Here is a 20,197-nt window from a genome sequence, read left to right as displayed (position 1 = left end):
GGCTTTTGAGAGTCAGAGGTCCCTCTGTCAGATCTGACGAAGGGAGCTCTTACTCGCAAAACTTCAAACCCTGGAAATCAAGCTGGTCTTTAAGCTGCAAATGGACCCAAATGTTGTAGTTTTATTGAGCAATTGTTTTATTGAATTATTGTCTATATAATTTTACATAATGTTCTTAATGTTTGATATACGCCAGCTTGTGGACCCTATTTGGCTGAAAAGGCAGCATAAAATGTTTTAAATAAATTTTAAAAAATAAATAAACAAGGTTCCCAAGAGGTCTCTCATTCAGGGCACTGCCCAGGCCCAAACCTGTTTCGTTTCGGTAAGCTTGCTGTGTTATGTACCTTCCTAGCATTCCATCATCAATCAGATGCCAGAAAAAAACAATGGTGGCTTGTGTGTGTTAAACTTGGCGAGTTTCCAAAGAGTCTCTGGTAGGGCCACTGTTGGGAGTACGTTTTGACTAGATCAGTAAGGCTATCCCAAAAATGTAGGCACCAATTATTACTACTACAAAACCTACTACTAAGCACTTTACAGTTCCTTGTAATTTTATTCAAGCTGTAATATGACAAAAGCTTTGCGGTACATATGGGAGTAACCCTGGCTGTAATCATAATAACAACTTTGTAATAAAATCATTGAGGAAAACTCTAGGTGCCACAATTAATTTTTTAAGGCACCATGACAACCTGGTTCCTGGGGTTTGTCAAGCCCTGGACTAAACGAACCTTGACCTAACCCAGCAATGCAGTCTAGTTTCACAAATTATGGCAGCTTCCACATTCTTGCAATATATTCTGATACAGGCTAACTGTAACAATGTCTTCAGCGCACATTAAATACAAAATCAAACACCAACCAGTATTTATGCACTTACAGCATTTAATCTCTGGGGAGTGGTACATCATTTCAACCATTGGTAAAGTAAGTTATGGAGCAGCAACAGTTCCCTCTGTAAAGCCATGCATAGCAATCTGCTACTTAATGTGTTATATTTACAAAGATCATGAAAACTTTTAAATAATGACCACACATATTTGAAAGGGCTGCAATGGGAAATAACACATCTGTTCATTATGTCATCTCTCTCTACAGGTTCCACAGAAAGACCGATGAAGTCTACAATAGTCACTTGCTACCACAAAAAAAACCAAACACACACACACACACACACACACACAAACCAGGAATGGAAAGCTTCACTTAACTTAGACATCCAGTGAAAAAAGTAATCAGCAAATCAGTTATCAACCCTCATTTTCAAACAGCAAGGAATAAAAAAGGAGTATCAATCATTCTCAACTGGGCCAAACCCAAGGATACATAAATCTGGAGGTTGGAGCCAGGTAAAGACAGATCTTTCTACTCACCTGAAAAACATCCCAGGCTTGCAGAAAAAAACTAAACTTTAAAAACACACACACACTTGGGGGACGGACGGACTGCAAAACGATAAAAAGAGCATCTGACGAAGAGAACGTGATTCTCGAAAGCTTATGCTACAATAAAATTGGTTAGTCTTAAAGGTGCTACTGGACTCTTTTTGATTTCACCTGCAGTTTTAAGAAACAGACGCCCTCAGCGGCAGTTCCTAGACAACCCCAACATCCAGGCTTGGCTTCTGTCAGTAAAAGGCAGGGGAAGGGGGCAGGACCCTTTCCAGGGCTGTTTTACCCTTCAGGGAAGACTAATTAGGGGCAGGCTTGGCAACAACCACAGAGTGACTTGTTTCCACACCACTTGCATGGCTCATCCAGGCCTGGCTGTTTGCTGCTTAACAGCAGCCACTTCATGAAAGCCAGCGTGTGCAGTGGTTAGAGTTCCACACCAGCACCTTGAATCCCCATTCTGCCCAACCCTGGGCCAGTAACACATTCTCAGCCTTACCTGCCTCGTGGGCAGGGGCAGACTGGCCATTAAGAGCACTGGGACACCTCCCTGTGAGCCAATGGCCTGCCTTCCCACCTGGACTAGGCCAGCCTTGTGACAGAAGGGCTGAGCCCAGCCTGCCTGAGCCCAAGGTGAGGGCAGCACCTAGTCTGTCCAATCTCAAGGGGTAAAGTGGAGGAAGGAAGCTCAGCCTGCATGAGTTGAGAGGGGCAGTGCCCATACCGCACAAGCCCTACACGAGGCAGGGGAGGGAGCCCTTGGCCAACTGGCTAGCAAAGCTACCTTTCCCTTCCTCCCACCTTCCCTTCCCTCGTTTGGTTGTTCTGAGGATGTAGTAAGCTTTTTTGGATCCTTCACTGGGGAAGGTGATATAGGGGAAAACGAGAAGCCCTTTGCAAGTCTTTCCAGGTTCCCTGCTGTGTGTGACCAGCACTGTGCAACTGGGCCATAATTTTTCTGGGTACAGAAGAATGGGGAAATGAAGAGCAAAGTGAGGGGAGGAGATAAAGGTAGGTTGGCAGGTGAGTGGGAAGGAGGAGAGGCAGGAAAAGGGGAGAGGCTATGGGGGTTTGTAAAGAAGGGGAAAAGGAAATAGTGGGGAGAAGGAAATGAGGTGTCCCCCTGCAAATCCTTGCAAGTTCTTGCTTGTTTATCATATTCCTATGCTGAGATCTCATGGGCAGTTTCGTTTTCACACCCAAGGAGGTAACAGGGGAACAGTTTAATTCAGAAACTGAAGGAGGGGAGCGGGGGGAAATCCAGGGTGAGGGGAAGCAGCAGAGCCAGGAAAAGGAAAAACAAAAAGAAGGGGAGATATGGGGAAAGTCCCCTTCCTGTAAGTCCCTGTGGGACCACACTTACAGTTTTCAACTGCAGTACTACCTCAAACATAGTAATAAAAATAGTAATTGTTTTAAACAACGAAAAGAATAAACCTGTCCTTACTAAATAATTACTCAATTTGCTATTATTGAACAGTATGCACGGCACATCAGTCCGACTTCCGTTCATCCCTACCATAAAATGATATTGTGATGTTTAAAACAGACTTCTGAAAATTCACTGGGCTAGATCAGAATAGTAACTTTCACTAAACTTGCTAGATTCAATTATTGCTTTCACCAACTCTTTCTCTCATCAGAAGTCTTAATGGGAGGCAGTCACTGAATCTCACCTACTATTTCTGGAGTCTGAAGTTAATTGATACAGAAAATTGAAGATGTTACACAAACCGATTTTCTCCAACAGAAAGCATGACAATTTAAAAACCAATTATTTTTGTGAGTAGTATGTACTTGATGCACTGCAATTAATTATTTATGTTATTTAAAGTCCGCCTTTCTCATTGAGACTCAAGGGGGGTTATACACTGAGTCTGTACAGTCAATTACAAAGACATTACAATAAAGAATGTAACAGGGTATATACATGCAAACTTGCAAAGATTTATATCCAAGAATCCAATATAGCGTTGAAGAAATGCTGAAACAGAACACAAGCAATTCTAAGACTGACATATTAAACAACTTAGGAACTACCCAGGATGATTATACTTACAGCAATAGTAGTAAAGTCTATAATCCCTCCCTATCCCTTTACTGATGCAACTCCTTGAGAGCACTTCCTTACAGTGTAGCCATCCCATCTGAATAAAAAGTCCTCTTGAATAATTCGGTTTTGCATAGTTTGCAGAAAACCAAGAGAGGGGGAGCTTTCTTGACCTCTTCAGGTAGGTCATTCCATAAGGTAGGTGCTACCACAGAGAATGCACATTTATGGGCCGCTGTTGATTTTGCCCGTGTGCAAGGTGGCACCCGAAGACAGAAAATGGGATGGAAGTGTTCAACCTATGGATTTTAGACTGACCAGGTTTCTTCTTCATCAGGATTTAAGGAATTTTTTTCTTGCAGAATTTTATATACTATTTTTTCATACAAATATTTAAGGTGGCTTACAACGCCATTTGAATCAGATCAGTTGATAAGAATAAAGAAGATTTCACAATTATCTTATTTATAACAAGGTTAAGAGTATTAGCTTATCATAAAACACTACAAATGTTTGTACAGTTCTGGGTATGGAGCAAGTTTTTAAGTTCTCATGGAGGGAAGGGCTTCATTTGATGGGCTGGCACTATTTTATTTATTCATTTATTCATTCATTTATTTATATTTCGATTTACATACCGCCCATCCCAGGAGCTCTGGGCGGTGAACTGTTTAAAATCGATAAAAATAAAAAACAATACTAAAATCAATATAAAAAACAATAATGAAATAAATTAACCAAGTGCAATGGTGGGGAGAACCCTCCCCCACCCTAAAGGTGGGAGGCCAACATGGCACCGCCCCCGTCAACCACCGAACGCCTGGCGGAACAGCTCTGTCTTACAGGCCCAGCGGAACGATAATATGTCCTGCTGGGCCCGGGTCTCCATTGACAGAGCGTTCCACCAGGCTGGGGCCAGAACTGAAAAGGCCCTGGCCCTGGTTGAAGCGAGGCAGGCTTCCTTAGGGCCAGGGACCACCATTAAACATTTATCTGCTGATCGAAGCAGTCTCTGGGGAACGTACAGCCATTTATTCATAAATGGCTGGGATAGGGATAACCAGGGGGGCAATGAAGTCTGCAAATGAAAGCAAAGTGATAGAGAAAACTCCACTGGAAGTTAAGAACTCCAAAGGAGCCTCTTCAAACTGGGTGAATAGACAACAAAATGGTGGATGAAATTCAATAAGTAAGCGCAAAGTGATGCACATTTCGGCAATTTCCCCCTCTAATTTCATATATATGTTGATGAGAGTCTGAGCTGGTGGTAAAAAACCAAAACAAACAAAAAAGACCTTGGGACTGTAGCAGATAGCTTGCTGAAAATGTCAACAGTGTACAGAGGGAACCCCCCCCCCAGCAAATTCCATACTATAGCTCGCCAGGAAAGGGATAAAAAAAAAATGTCAGTACAATGACCCGTTATACAACTCCCTAATGCAGCCTCTCTTGGAATACTGTATGGAGTGAGTAGTAAAGAAAGGGACAACCCGTATTTTTATATTAAGAGGGAGTTTTAACAGTAGTTAACATCACTGTTGACAGTAACTCTTATTAATAATTAATCAATAGGAAAGAGATAGAACAGTACTATGCCTACGACTGATCTACTCAGAGGCAAAAATTCCCAATATTGCTGAAGAATCAAGCTTGGGTTTTGTAATTTATGGCACGTGTATAGCTGGTTACATAAAACCTCAGAAATGAGATGTGGCTTCTTTCAATATATTCATTAGTCTGAAATATGAAACAAAGCAAGACTGTTCCAAAGTCTATGGTATAGCCATTACACAATGAAATGAAAGTCAGACTTGTGTCGTCTGATAAAGCAAAGTCACTTGTTTAAGAGCACATGTATAACCCCAATGTCATTCATTTCAAGGGTAGAACTCTAACTGGCAAACATACTTTTGCAAGTGCAGATCAAGTTCTTTGACTGAAATTAATGGGACAGTTCAAACTGGCGAAGGGTCCCCGTAGATACACGAGTTTCCTTGCTCTTAACAAACAACAGATCAGAACAGAAAACTAGCTCAGAATTAATCGTTTCCAGCCAAAGACTGAAACGTTATGGTGTCTATGTTGATACAAGAGCACTAGTTCCTTCAGTTTTCAGACATGTTTTTAAACACAAAGTTGTAAAAAAAACCCACTTAAAGTTATAACCTAATTCCAATTGTTCCTTGCATGAAGATTTGCTTATCAAGTATTTGTGTTTCTTAATCATCTGCTCTCTCAAACTGTGGACCAGGACTTGCCTAATATGCCACAACAGAACTACTAGTTTGTTGCTATAAATTAATTAATAAATGGCTCCTCAGAATACAACAACCAGAAGTGTCTTCCTGCTGCATCTCTGTATGAATCACTGTTTTGGATTTGCCTTCTTCAACCACCCTCCAATAGGGGAGGATAATTCTATCCCACCTCCACGTACAGTAAACTGAATTATTCTATTAGTGCCAGGACAGAAATAAAGCAGAATAACTCTTCTGTGAAACCGGCCCGTTGCTGTTCTGCATGAGTCACTGCTCTGGGATGGCCATTTTCCTCTCCGGAGGCAAGCCCAGAACACTGACTAACATGAAAAAAGGTGGTTGAGAACAGATAATTTCTGTTATTACAAATTGTGAAACTTTCCACATGTAAGAATGAATTGTGCCGTGCCTCCATTTTTAATTCAGAAAAGAAATACGTCTCGGCTATTCAAAATCTGGGAAATATTAGTCTTCAGATCCTGAAGCACAGGCCACCATAATCCAGGATCTTTAAGAGAACAAAATAAAAAGAATCCACAATTTAACCCCATGTTGGGTGTGCAACACAATGTACAGCTGAAAAGCAATTTTTATCTGAAGTACTTCTGTTGGAGCAATCAAACTTTTAGTCTGTAACTGGATAGGAGTGAACACTGTAGACAAAAGCTTGACATTTGACTGCTGTTTACCGAAAAAGCTATAAACAAGACATGTGAGAAAAAATTAACCTTATTTTACAATTCCGTTAACAAGCTACATATGATTTTGTGTATTAAAAACTGACAATTCAGAGGGGTGCTGGATCATCACTGCTGGCTGGGCCAGAGCATTGGGGGCTCATGTCACAAGACTCAAAACAAAAACAGTGCCGCCCTTGCTCTTCACAGCTCATTACATCTGTGCAACAATAACACCCCATGGCCCTCCCGAGCCAGAACACAGCAAAGTGTGATTGTTCAGAATGAGATGCATCTCTTCAGCTACTCATAAACTCAATAATCCAAACTCCATCCAAGGAAAAATATGACAACAGAAGGGTGGATTCAACCATCCTCAGAGTCACCTTTTCTCCAGGTTAAGGAGCCTTCCTCCAACTTAAGCAGCTCCTCATCCAACAGAAGAGCCGGGGAAGTGGAAGGAAGGCTCCTTAGGTGGGGGAAGGCCTCACACTCGAGCCAAAAGGAAACATGGGGTATCAATAACACTTTAATAAACAAAGGAGCATTGCTCAATGAAGTGGTAGGATAGGGGTACAATTCATCCCAATTTACTGTCCTTTCCAGTGGTAACACCTACATCCCGGTAGGATGCAGACATACATCTGGTGTTGGCTGTCTTATCAATCTGGTGTTGGCTGTCTTATCAATCAGAGCTAAGGGGACTCTCTGGGATAAAAATCTCTATGATACGAAACTACAAAAAGTCAAGCCAAGAAGGACTACAGAGAAGCAAAATACATTATCTGCATCAAATGTCATTTCAAAAGATGCTCATGGTACAGCCACACATGATTCAAGGTTCTCAAACTGTACATGAGAAGAACAGCGTTAAGCAGATGTGACAGCGTTTTCGAACTTACCAATTAAAAACAAGACACGACATTTGGATGGAATCCATTCTTTAGAAAAGTCTCAAAAATAAAACTGCTGACAGTTTAAAATTTGAACTTTGTCTCTAAAATCAGTTTCCTTACCAAAGGAGTGGAAAGGAGTCCTATTTGTATGTACATGTGTGTGTACCCTCTTGCAGTGACTCTTTAAAACTCTTAGAAGTCATGGTAAGAGGAGGAGATCTTATGGGTTAATAATTGGTTTCAAGAAGAATAGAAGAACAGAACAGGAATATCATTTTTACAATGGAAGGAAGCAGCGAAGTACTTCAGTAACTTGTATCCGAGGCAGTATTATTTAATCTCACATTGCTAGGATGTAAGTAAGCTACAATGAACACAAAAAGAGAGCTGAAAATGCCAAGACATGTGGCAGGGAGGGGGAGGCAAATTCAGCATTAGAATTATTAGAGACAGCAAGTATCACAATGCTGTAATACATGAAATGAAGTTAAACTATGTTTGATCCAGTCCATTGTGTGGTTCCTGCAGCTCCTGCAAAATACAGGGATCTCCAGAGAACACAATACGGCCTAGTATTGCCTCCTGCAGCATGTACCCCAAAGCATCCAAAAGCACACCAGGCCACTGTGGGGCAGGGTGGGAGACCTATATATACACATTCCATATTCCTGCCCAGCCCTCTCCTCTCTTCTCGGCCAAGGAAAATAAACCACTTTTCTTAACCAAGTGGAGAAGAAGGCTGGATAGCGATGCAGGAGGCACACAAAGGTTCCCCACTTGCTGTAGGAGCCTGGGGCACCAAGTGCCTAAGTGGTGTGGTGGGGAAACTCCCCACCACTTAAAACTTAGTTTTGTGCTATACACAACAGACTGGATGAAGCCATCTCTCTCTTTCATACTACAACACAGAATCAATGGAACTGGCTGTCAGCAAACGAAAGGAAATATTATATACCAGACTTAGTTTATGGGATTCATTGCTATATGGTTTGATGATCACTAGCTTGATATGTTTAAAAGAAAGTTAAAGAAACCTATAGAATAAAGGTGCATTAATAGTAAACCGTAAAAAGTTAAAACTAATCTATGTATTCAGACATAAACAGATCTCTCAGTCTCAAATCTGGGTTATCCCCTGTGATCAACTGCTGTTAGGAATGGAATACTGTGATTCTTAATCTGATCCAGCAAAGTAGTTCTTAATTGTGGCACGGAGGCTAAGCCCAGGGCTTTTTTTCTGGGGAAAGAGGTGGTGGAACTCAGTGGGTTGCCCTCAGAGAAAATGGTCACATGGCTGGTGGCCCCGCCCCCTGATCTCCAGACAGAGGGGAGTTTAGATTGCCCTCCGCGCCTCCAAGCGGCGCGGAGGGCAATCTAAACTCTCCTCTGTCTGGAGATCAGGGGGTGGGGCCACCAGCCATGTGACCATTTTCAAGAGGTGCCGGAACTCCGTTCCCCCGCGTTCCCCCTGAAAAAAAGCCCTGGCTAAGCCTATCTTAAAACGTGTACAGATTTTGAACTTGCTTCAATACATACACACAAACAAGATACGAGAGTGTGAGTGTTCAGATCCATTTAGATTCTGATTTCTGGCTTCTGCCGTGTGTGCTAGTCTAGATTTGGGCTAGCATTGTGAGGGAATAGTTAAGGGGCTAGTGTAGCTTCTAACCAAAGTAACCACCAACATCACTACTCTAACAGAACAAAGGCATCAAAAGGGAGTGACTCCTATGCACCTGTGATATATGGGTTACGAGATTCGCTTCATAGCTACCTTGTTCCCCAGCGAGAGCTTCCATAAGCCCACAGCAAGGACCAAGACTCCTCAGCTGCAATGCCCCAAAGAGGCAGCCCACCAGTCTCTGACCTAGTCACAAGGCTGCAATCTGAGCGCAAGAGGGAAGCCAAACTATGTAGGCACACAGCTATGTAGGCACACAGCATATGGCCCACCAAGCAGTTTTACTAATAAAGGATAAATTTTTCAATGTAACTATTTGCAGATCAATGGTTCACATTACCAAGCACCACCAAGAACCAAACACCAGACTATATGAACTGACAAGTGTGTGACAGTAGTCACTAGTGTAATATCCAATACTGGTCCTGTTACAAACTTGGCCAGCTTTTAAAGAACAAAATAATGCACTTTTTGCACATTTTCTGAAAGCATCCCAAATGGAAGCCAGAGTTAATTACAGTTCATTACTGCAATAACATTACAGGAAGAAAACTTCTATACCAGTGGTACTCACTCCATGGCATGTGGAGAACCACATCTGCATCACCGACTAGGGAAAGTAGCCACATTTATTTCCCTCTGTAACATGAGGCCTGCATAAAACTGGGAGACTTGCACCACCTCTGGGGTTGGCTGTTTCAAGGTGGGACCCATATGTCAACAACAACAAGCCCTATCACAGCCTTGCCCACTTTCCTGAACATGGAACAGATGCTGTTCAGAAGAGCCATTGAGCATCACTGTCCTATAGCAATAAACCAACTGGGTGCACTTCCATGAACTGATCTGTGAAAAAGGGCTCACTAAAATTTGTGGGATTTACCTAAAGTAAATTTGCATATAATTAGGCTGCAAGAAAGTTAAAGAAACTTACCAGAACGAGTTCACATTGTGAGCCCAGCCAACAGTTGTAGAATCTCAAGCAAGTGTGAGGGGTTTTTTTAATCAGTTGTTAGTCATTTATAGGGAATGCTCTCAGATTTTGAAGAGCTGGCATATACAGGATGCATATAAACCTCAGAAGCAGTTGGCATCTCTCCTTTATAATTTTAATCAGCACAGCTATAATAGGCCTTTTATTCTGCTTAGAATACTTTAAGCCTGCATACAATTTGATTGCAGGCCTTAAACAACCATTTGAGAAGCATTCAGCCTGAAAACAACAACATTATAAAACAACTTATTGTTCACTTCGAACATAAGAAGATCTCTACTGGATCAGATCAAGGGTCCTTCTAGTTCAGCATCCTGTTTCTAACAGTGGCTAGCCAAAAGCTTCCAGGAAGTCCACGTGTAACAGCCCCTCACTCATTTATTTGCTCCTGCACATTCCACTCATCTGTTATGTGTAACAGGCACAGACAGACTACTTCTCCATAATTTTGTCTAGTGCCCATTCAAAGCCATCTGTGGCTATCAGTAAATCTTGTGGGAGTGAATTCCACAAAGCGATGGCATTTCCACTTTAAAAAGCACTAGACAAGGGTAAAAAATAGAAAAATCTTTTCTTGTGTAAAATAATTTGCAACACAAACACACATTTCAGTAACATATACCTTAATATAATGTTTTGGTTAAGCTGAACTCTTTTTATTCCTTACTATCCACAATCACATTGACCTCAGTGTCACAGAAAAATTTCCGATTACTTTTATTTCCTTTTTGATCATGCCCATATCTTGTTTTAAAACAGTTGCTTATATTTCAGAGAAGTAGGGAGAACATCTGCATATAATTTCTTTGCTAAAGTATCAAACATCACAAGATGTCACATGCTTTATTCTCATAAATGTATTCTCTCATTTTCTCCTTTCACGCTTTCCAACCATTTCAATTCCTTCCCTTTTCTTGAACACCCATTTCAGCGACAGCAATAAACACTACAGAAAGAAATCTGAACTATCACTTACTTTACCCTTCGTATTGCAAACATGACCAAGCAAAAGGCAGCGTGGCAGAGTATACTATTTCAGAAGTGGCAAAGTTATCAAGACGACAGTACCGCAGAGAATTCAGCATTCCACATGCATCTTAGTGCTACAAGAGTACTGGAACGGTAGAGATCTCTGCCTTGTTCCTAGACGAGGCTAGATCCCACCTGCAGTTTCCAAAAAAAACCCTGCAAAGCCCCACCCAAACAACTTTGCAAATCACACACCACCAAAGCGGAGACATCAACAGACCCTTGCTTTACCTTTCCGTTGTTGAAGTGATTCTCCTCTAGCCCTGACTGTGTGTTGTCCCATGCCAGGAACCACGTATGCCCATCCTTGCTACGCACAACAAAAGCATGCGCTCCCGAAACATATGCTGAGCACCTCATGCCAAGCCCCAAGAGGCTCCGTTTCAACTTCTCCTTCCAAACGGACTTCCTCCCTGCACGACATCCAGGCCCTTTGCCATTTTCTTCTGCTCTGCCCGCACCTTTTCCTGGCCACATCAACACGTCCACGGGCGGCCTCCGAGGACCTGGCCGGGCTCTGCCGGCCCTCTGCCCGATCGCTCTCCCGCCTGGTGCCACCACAAGCTCTGCCAAGCCCGCCGCCCTTTCCCTCCGAGGGGCACGGCGGCCGCTCGCCCCCCCTTCTCCGCTCCCCATACCAGATCCCTCCCTCTGCGGCTCCAACCCACGGAGCCTTTCCAACGCCCGCCTCCGAAGCGGGGCCCTCTTCTCGCCCCGCCGCCACCCCCAAACTCGCGGGGCCGTTAACTCCGCAGCCCGCCCGGGCACGCCATTCCCACGTGCCCCGCAAGCAGCCGTGGCTCTGCCCGGGCGCAAGCCCCCCGCCGCGGCCCCCTCCAACCCGGCAGGCCCTCCCGGGCTCAGCCCCGTCGGCCCCGCAACCGCCGTCAAGGCGGGGATCGTGGCCGAAGCGGGGCGGCCGGCCCCTCCGCCTAGGGCGGGGCCCAGGCCAGGCCAGGCCAGGCCCGGCGGCTGAGACGTCCCCAACGGCCTGGGCCCGGTTCTTTAGGCCGCGGCCCTGGGGGAGCCGTAACGGACACAGGCCCCATGACGAGGCAAAGCGGGCCCGGCCCGCCCCGGCCCACCTTCCTTCCGGCGCCGGCTCCGTCCCGCTGCCCCGGGCCGGGCCCCCGGCTTCGGACTCCGCCAGAAGCGCCTGTGGCGCCATGATGATCCACCTCCTCCGCCCCTCCCTCCCTCCCTCCCTGCCCGCCCGGCTCTTACGGCCCAGGCCCGGCCTGGCACTCACCTTCATGTCGGGACATCCTAGTTCAGAGGCGGCGGCGGCGGCAGCGGCCCGGCGCGGCCCAGCCCAGGCCCGTCCCAGGCTCCAGTTCCCCGCTCCCTCCCACCCACCCCCCGGTCGTGGCGGCTCGGCGCCGGCTCCGCAGCCCGGGCCCGGCCTGGCCTAGCCTGGGCCAGCCCCCCTCCCGGCCGGCCTGCCTGCCTGCCTGCCTGGCTTCCTTCCTGCCTTCCTCGGGGCGCCTCGCCTCGCCTCGCCTGGGGGGCGCGCGGAAGGAGGGAGGGAGGGGAGCGAGGATGGAGGCGGCGGCGGCGAGGCCTCTCCGGGAAAGAGGCGGCGGCGGCTGCAGTTTCTCCCCCTCCCTTCCCGGGCGGCAGCAGGCGGGCGCCGCCGCCGTGACACGGGGAGTCTGTAAGCGGGCTCAGCTCCTAGCGCCGCCCCTCGGCTCGACGACGGCGGCGGCGGCAGCGACGGGCCTTGCCGGCCTCTCTGGCCCTGCTGCCCTCCCTCCTTCCCCGCGCAGTCACAGCGCCGCCACGGCCGCCTCCTCCTTCGCCGCCGCAGCCCAGCCGGCCTCCCCCCCCGCCCTTCTCTGCGCCCGCCCGCCGAGAGGAAGAGGAAATCGCACCGCGGGACGGAGAGAAAAGAAAAGCGCCGGCCGGGGCGAGGAGGAGGAGGAGGAGGGAGAAGGCGTGAGGCGAGGCGAGGCGAGGCGGGCGGGCTGCGCGCCCTCCTCGCCTGACGGGACCCTCCTGCCTGTTCCTCTCAGGGAAGGCCTCGGTGTGACGGGGAGACGGTTTTAGGAAGACGGAGGGGCCCGGCCGGGGAAGGAGTCTGAGGGAATTTACTTCACAACTTCCCGCCGGGCGGGATCGCCGTGCCCTTTGAGGGGGTTATAAACTGCGGCGCCATGAGGAAAGGAGAGCTCGTTGGAACTTACTTCCGAGTAAACATGGGGGGGGGATCAGGCTGTTAAGGTCCCCACTCAAATTTGGCTTCCAGTCTCTTGCAGTAGAAAAGAGCAAGAGTCCGGTAGCACCTATGGGAGTAACAGAACTGGTGAGAAGGTAGGAGCTTTGGTGAGCCACAGCTCACTTCTTCAGATTCCAGATATCCGAAGCTGTGATTCACAAAAGCCTCTACCCTACCACCAATTTTGTTAGTCTCATAGGTGCTACGAAGTATCTGAAGAAGTGAGACGTGGCTCATGAAGGCGCATACCCTACCACCAATTTTGTTAGTCTCATAGGTGCTACGAAGTATCTGAAGAAGTGAGACGTGGCTCATGAAGGCGCATACCCTACCACCAATTTTGTTAGCCTTATAGGTGCTATGAAGTATCTGAAGACGTGAGACGTGGCTCATGAAGGCGCATACCCTACCACCAATTTTGTTAGTCTCATAGGTGCTATGAAGTATCTGAAGACGTGAGCCGTGGCTCATGAAGGCGCATACCCTACCACCAATTTTGTTAGCCTTATAGGTGCTACGAAGTGTCTGAAGAAGTGAGCCGTGGCTCATGAAGGCGGATACCCTACCACCAAGTTTGTTAGTCTCATAGGTGCTACGAAGCATCTGAAGACATGAGCCATGGCTCATGAAAGCGCATACCCTACCACCAATTTTGTTAGCCTTATAGGTGCTATGAAGTATCTGAAGAAGTGAGCCGTGGCTCATGAAGGCGCATACCCTACCACCAATTTTGTTAGCCTTATAGGTGCTATGAAGTATCTGAAGAAGTGAGCCGTGGCTCATGAAGGCGCATACCCTACCACCAATTTTGTTAGCCTTATAGGTGCTATGAAGTATCTGAAGAAGTGAGCCGTGGCTCATGAAGGCGCATACCCTACCACCAATTTTGTTAGCCTTATAGGTGCTACGAAGTATCTGAAGATGTGAGCCGTGGCTCATGAAGGCGCATACCCTACCACCAATTATGTTAGTTTCATAGGTGCTATGAAGTATCTGAAGAAGTGAGCCGTGGCTCATGAAGGCGCATACCCTACCACCAATTTTGTTAATCTTATAGGTGCTACTGGACTCTTTTCTACAGATTAACACGGCTACCCATCTTGATCCATCTCTTCTTGCTTTGCCTGGTTTGGAAATCTCACTTTAAGAGTTAGAGGACTTTTGTTTCACAAAGACTCCTTTTAATCTTTTTTGTAGGTGGGGGGAGGAGTCTCCCCACTGTTTCCACACTCTCTAAAGCTTTATTTCTGAGTAAATTATGCAGAGAAGCTTGTACAGGGTAGCCCATTTGCTACCCTACATGGCCCCTGAATTTGGAATTAGATCCTGCCCCGCATGTGGGAACACGACTGGACTGTTCGCCATGATATGAGGCTCTACCAAGAAGAGGGGAAAGAGAGAAGAGGACTTTGTTGCCCCTTCAGACGTTGCAGCTGACCGGCTGCCTTGAACCAAACTCCTGAAGATGTATCTACCGCAAAGCATCACCAACAACAGAGGTGGATTTTATTGAGGGCTTAAAAGCAAAATGTTTTATAGGAATACAGTGTAATTTCGTACCTGGCAGGGAATGAGAATAATTGGTGCTTACCAAGGTGTCTTGCTTTTTTCATGATTATATTTTTCCACCTTTTGCTTTTTGCTTTCAAAGTACAGTTTTAACTCAAGATGCACAAATAAATGAGAAAGAATGAGAGTCTGAATTATTTCGTCTCTATCAGGAGCCGGCAACTGGCGTCCCCTGGGCCAAATCTGACACCCTATAGAAGGCCTCCTCTATATTCAACAAATGCTGTTAACGTAGTGGCAAAAGGGGTATGGAGAAACCTATTAATTAATTTATTTATATTTATACTTCGCTTTCCCTGCAAGCAGGCTCAGAGCAGATCACATCAATAAAACACATTATAAAACATAAAAAACAGCATAACAGTAAAACCTACAATGGTACAATTCAATAAAACACAGCAGCACCCATATCGCACAGATCCCTCAGACCTCAGGCACTGGAATTCCATCTTTCACTCCAATTTCAAAGTGGCCCTCCAAAGTATTTAGCTGATGACATATATAACAAAAATAATACACAAAGCAATTCTTGAATAGAGTTATATCCTTCTAGACCCATTGACTTTAATGGACTTAAGAGCATAGCTCTATTTAGAATTCCTCTGCTATTTATCTCAAACCTAATGCAAGTTAAGGTTGCCACAACTCATGTTCAAAACAGAAAAATTTAAATCTCTATAATAGTTCCTTAACAATGTGATAGGTCAACAATATAAAAAGGAGAGAGGAGTAAAATATTGGAATGCCCATGACTGTGAACTGAGTCATAAAATGTCACCTCAGGTAGTGCACTTGAAACACAATAAACACTCTAAAGTACCATGTAAATAGAAGTACCATAGCAACCTCCATTTTTATTATTCACTCTTTACATTTGTTATTAATTTATGCTAGCATCAGACAGCTGTACTGCACATAGGCTATTGAGAAAACACTAATCTATGTAAGCATTATTGTCTAGCCTTTCGGTGGGGGCAGTACTGAACACTATCATTCTTAACAATCCACATAAATCACTGAAAATGTAAATATATAAATGTGGTCATTCTTGAACAGAGATGGTTTTCTATAAGAATTGATTGAAAATTTTGACATACACTGTCATGAAAGAATAATTTACAATGGGAGGAAAGTACTTGTTCTAAACTTGGGAAAGCTATGTTTTTTTTCACTATATCTGTGGAACTCTCTTCCTCGTGAAGCGTAGCTCACAGTATCCCTAGAAACCTTCCAGAGTGAGTTAGGTAAAGGTAGTCAAGCACCGAGTCATTACTGACTCATGGGGGGATGTCGCATCACGACGTTTTCTTGGCAGACTTTTTACGGGGTGGTTTGCCCTTCCCGTCATCTACACTTTACCCGCAGGAACCTGGGTACTCATTTTACCAACCTCGGAAGGATGAAAGGCTGAGTCAGCCTTGAACTGGCTACCTGAACCTGGCTTACGCCAGGATCGAACTCGGGCCGTGAGCAGAGCTTGGGCTGCAGAACTGAAGCTTACCACTCTGCGCCACAGGACTCCTATCCAGAGTGAGTTAAAGACTTCTTATCTGAAAGGCCTTTGAATTGGATTAAAGAGGGGATGTTGTCTGATTTAACACCTAAACTTGTTTTAGTTAGTTACGTTTATTTGATGTGAACTTGATGTTGCATAGTCAAATTGTTGTATGCTTGGGTCACTTGTGACCTTTGCGCAGAAAGGGAATTGCTAAATATTGTAAAATAAATATACCTGTGACTTTCTCTTCTTCTTGGTACTGCTTGATAAAATTAGTTATTTGACCCACTTAAAATGTCCCAACAAAAATCTCTTCTGTTTTGCTACCTTGCAGAGAAAGACAACATTAGCTAATAACCCCACACAAAAGCATGGGTGTTACTACTTTTCTTTGTTAATTCTAATGAGCATGACAACAATTATTTGTAAATTAGCACTCCCTCAATTCCAACAATTTAAAAAAACAGCTAGGTGCTGATTTCTAAACTTCAGAAATATTTTTCTAATAATATTCCTTTCAAGTTAATTGACCTTTTAAATCAAAATAACAAGTTAATTCCCATTTACAAATAGGAAGTTTTAGTGGGAATGCTAAGATGAAATGCTAAATCAAACTTTCATAAAATCACATTTTTCTCCCTTTGGAAAAGGCAGTTGTATCAAAACGGTGCTGTTTCAGCTTCTTCATTAATCCAATCCAACAATATTTACTCCTAAGTAAGTCCAAGTAAATTCAATGGGATCTACTTGAAGTATTCTTAGAATGACAGAATTAGCAAAATGGCACATAGACAACAATAGACTAGCCGTGCAATCCTAAAAATGCTTTCCCCTCGAGTAAGGCTCAATAAACCTGAGTAGAATTTAGGAATGCTCTCTAAACTGCTCTAACATCATACTTCCATTCCATTATTTAATTATTCAATTTCATTATTTAATTGAATTTTTAGATTTTAGAGATTAGTTTTTATTGTAAACATTTATTGTATTTTACTGTATACTGTAACCCACCCTGAGCCTGCTTGCAGGGAGGTCGGGCTAAATATTGAACAAACAAATAAATAATAAATTACTATTCTAGATCCCCTCCAAATATAACAATGCCAGTCTCTGGTTTCTTCTTGAGTCTTACACCTTTTATTCTACATTGTCCATTTCCTCTTATTCTATATTGTACCTTTTCTGCATATTCCCCTGCATCTTGTCTAATTCAGCTATATACATTTTCCTGCATTCCTTCCAGTTATCCTTTTTCAGTTTTTTTCCTGTTCTCCAAAATGTTGTCCTGCTCTTTCCAATGTTTTCTGCTCAATTTCCTAGCTAGAGTCCATAGGTAACCATCTTTTCAAAGGGCAGCTTTGCTTCAATGCCACTGAAAGTAACAAAAACAGTAGCCATCTTTACTGGTGGAAATCTTACCCATATAAAGTGTCTTTGAAAGTGGCTGCCATATTTATTAAGGACAGCTTTGAGGCTTCAGTGCCATTGACAACGGGGTATAGCCAACTAAACTTTGCAAGCTATTGAGAAAAACAGCAAGATATTTGCTGTTGTCATGTAACTAAATCACTCTTTTACATGCACACACTGAGCTGAGTTCATAACTAAGCATATTTGAGTAGCAAGCGTACTAAGCAAAACTAGTAGAGGCAACAGAACAGCAGATTCAGTACAAAATGAAATGTAAACCCGTATTCATTTAGACGTACTGAAATAATTTTCTAATATAGGGGTGCCATATGCTGAGGACTCTTTTATTAATAGAGGTGATCCAGGATGCTGACACTGATTTTATTCCAGTAAAATTAGAAATTCAAATATATATGCCGCTGACCACCTTTTGTGGCTGTTAAATAATAGAGACATTATTAGGTATTCCAGCATCTCACCCTACCTCATTTTTTTCTTTTGGCATTCCATCTTGACCAGAAAAGGCTGTGAATGTAACAGTAAGACCTTTTGAAACTGCATCCAAAACTTCATTCAGCAACTTAACAAAATTATTGAAATTGACTGTAATTTTACAAAAGCCGTTGAATATTCAGACTGCAATATTTACATGCAAAAAGGCTTCTGTGGGAGTTATTCAAGAGCAAATAACTTATTTCTGTACTTTCTGTACACATTAAAATCAAAAATTTGTAAACATTTGTTTTATGCATTTTTATTGCATTGGATGTGCATTTTAACTTGGTTCTTAATTGTTTGAAAGATGTGTTTTTGTTTGTTTTTAAGGCTCTGAAAGGTATGTATGTTATTCATGTTAGCTGCCTTGGTGACCCTGATAATGGCAGAAAGGCAGGATATAAATAACAACAACATTCAATTTATGTACCACCTTTCAGGACAACTTAACATCCACTCAGAGCGGTTTACAAAGTATGTTGTTATTATCCCAACAATCCCCCTGTGAGGTGGGTGGGGCTGAGAGAGCTTTGGAGAGCATTTATTTATGTAAATAAAACAATAAGCATACAATATTATAAACCAGAAAGTGAGTGAGGTTAGAGGGAGAAGATGGTGCAAATCCCTGCTCCATCATAAAGCTCATTGGATGAGCTTGGGCCAGTTATTTTCTCGCAACCTATCCCACTTCTAAGTTTACATACCACAGAGTCTTCAGAGATGACAGATCCACAAGAAACTTCTCCTCCTGTGGCAGGTTTCAGGTTTGTGATTGAAGGCTAGAGGGGGCTGAATTTAATGCTGTCTTTCAAGAGTTCCCCACCCACACTCTGAAAACAGGAGTGCACAGACTGGTGCCTTTATTGACAGTGGAAGAAAATGACCACACGCACCCGTATCAGAAAACACAGGCACAGAAAGCAGCAAGAACACACACACAAAAGAATGACAAAAACAAAACAGAATGGTGGCCTGAAAAGGTGCAAAGCTCTAAAACCAGCTTTTCAATGATATTTTTTAATCTATAATCTGGCAACCTGCCTTTAATCACGGAAACCAGCTTGGGCTGCCAAGTTCTGGCCAAGCAATTCTATTCTTCAAGGGTGCTTTGAGCATAAAATGGGAGGAAACTCCAATGGCCTTAGTTTTTTGAACAGGTACAAGAAGTACTGCAGGTTTTAGCCCACGAAGATCATATTTTGCTAAATCATGTCAGAATGAACCAGTACTTCTTGACTCCAATTACTACAGCGCAAGTGGACACACTCTTTGTAGCGCGCCAAGGGGGACTAATGGTCCTTGACATTGATGTAACTCTTCGGAATGCTGTAAATCCTTTGAATATGGATAATGCTTACCACAACCATGTAGGCTACATCAACATTACTACTCTCATATTGCAGATGAAAGGCTAAAACAGAGATATCGGCCACTTTAGCAGAACTCAAGATTATTCAAGATGAGATGTAGGCTTGGTTACAGCAACTCAGGTATTTCCTGAGCATGCTACATAGTGGAGCTAGAGCCAGAGGGTGGCTTCTGCTTTAAATTACAATCCACTTTACAGCAGGGCTCTTGGAAGGTACAGGTTTTAGGTTTTCTCGGCTGATGACAGCAAACCAATCCCTTCTCCAACGGGTTTACTACAACTTCGACCCGTCTTCATGCAATTTTGGGAGGGAAGTCAAGGATGCAAAACACTGATGAGGAGGGGCTACAAGTAAAGCAGGAGAGACAGTAAACTGGATATTTTCTTAAGGCACATGGAGGGTTTGGATTTAAAGTGAAATCCCACTTCTGTTTTCAAGCAGAGGCAAATCTGAGTGGTACATTCCAACATGGTTCACAATTTCTGTGAAATTTTAGGTGTTCACTCACAAGTTGGCTGCAACTTGACAGCAATTTACTTACACACTGTGATCTAGCAAGCTCAGTTTTTGAACATTTAAAGAATGAACAAAACACGATCGTGCATACATATTTTTCCTTTGCTGTGTTTGACGGAGTCAAGGAACCGAGATTTCCATGTAT

At 43.9% G+C, this 20,197-nt stretch overlaps 1 protein-coding gene across 2 annotated transcripts in view; it reads right to left on the bottom strand.

Annotated features, from left to right (window-relative positions):
- The window catches only part of KCMF1 (potassium channel modulatory factor 1), a 72,352-nt gene extending 59,582 nt beyond the window's left edge, over positions 1 to 12,770 (bottom strand). Inside the window, exon 1 of one of the 2 annotated variants that reach the window (XM_054986199.1) lies at positions 12,229 to 12,770. In XM_054986199.1, coding sequence (XP_054842174.1) covers positions 12,229 to 12,244 — 16 coding nt within the window. In that variant the 5' untranslated portion in view covers positions 12,245 to 12,770. Of the gene's footprint in view, positions 1 to 11,210; positions 11,444 to 12,228 lie in introns of those variants that run through there. The other variant, XM_054986198.1, reaches the window with a different exon arrangement.
- Between the last annotated feature and the right edge of the window lie 7,427 nt (positions 12,771 to 20,197).

This window comes from Eublepharis macularius, chromosome 8, assembly GCF_028583425.1.
Source record: "Eublepharis macularius isolate TG4126 chromosome 8, MPM_Emac_v1.0, whole genome shotgun sequence".
NCBI lineage: Eukaryota > Metazoa > Chordata > Lepidosauria > Squamata > Eublepharidae > Eublepharis > Eublepharis macularius.
This window is presented reverse-complemented; position numbering and strand designations above follow the sequence as displayed.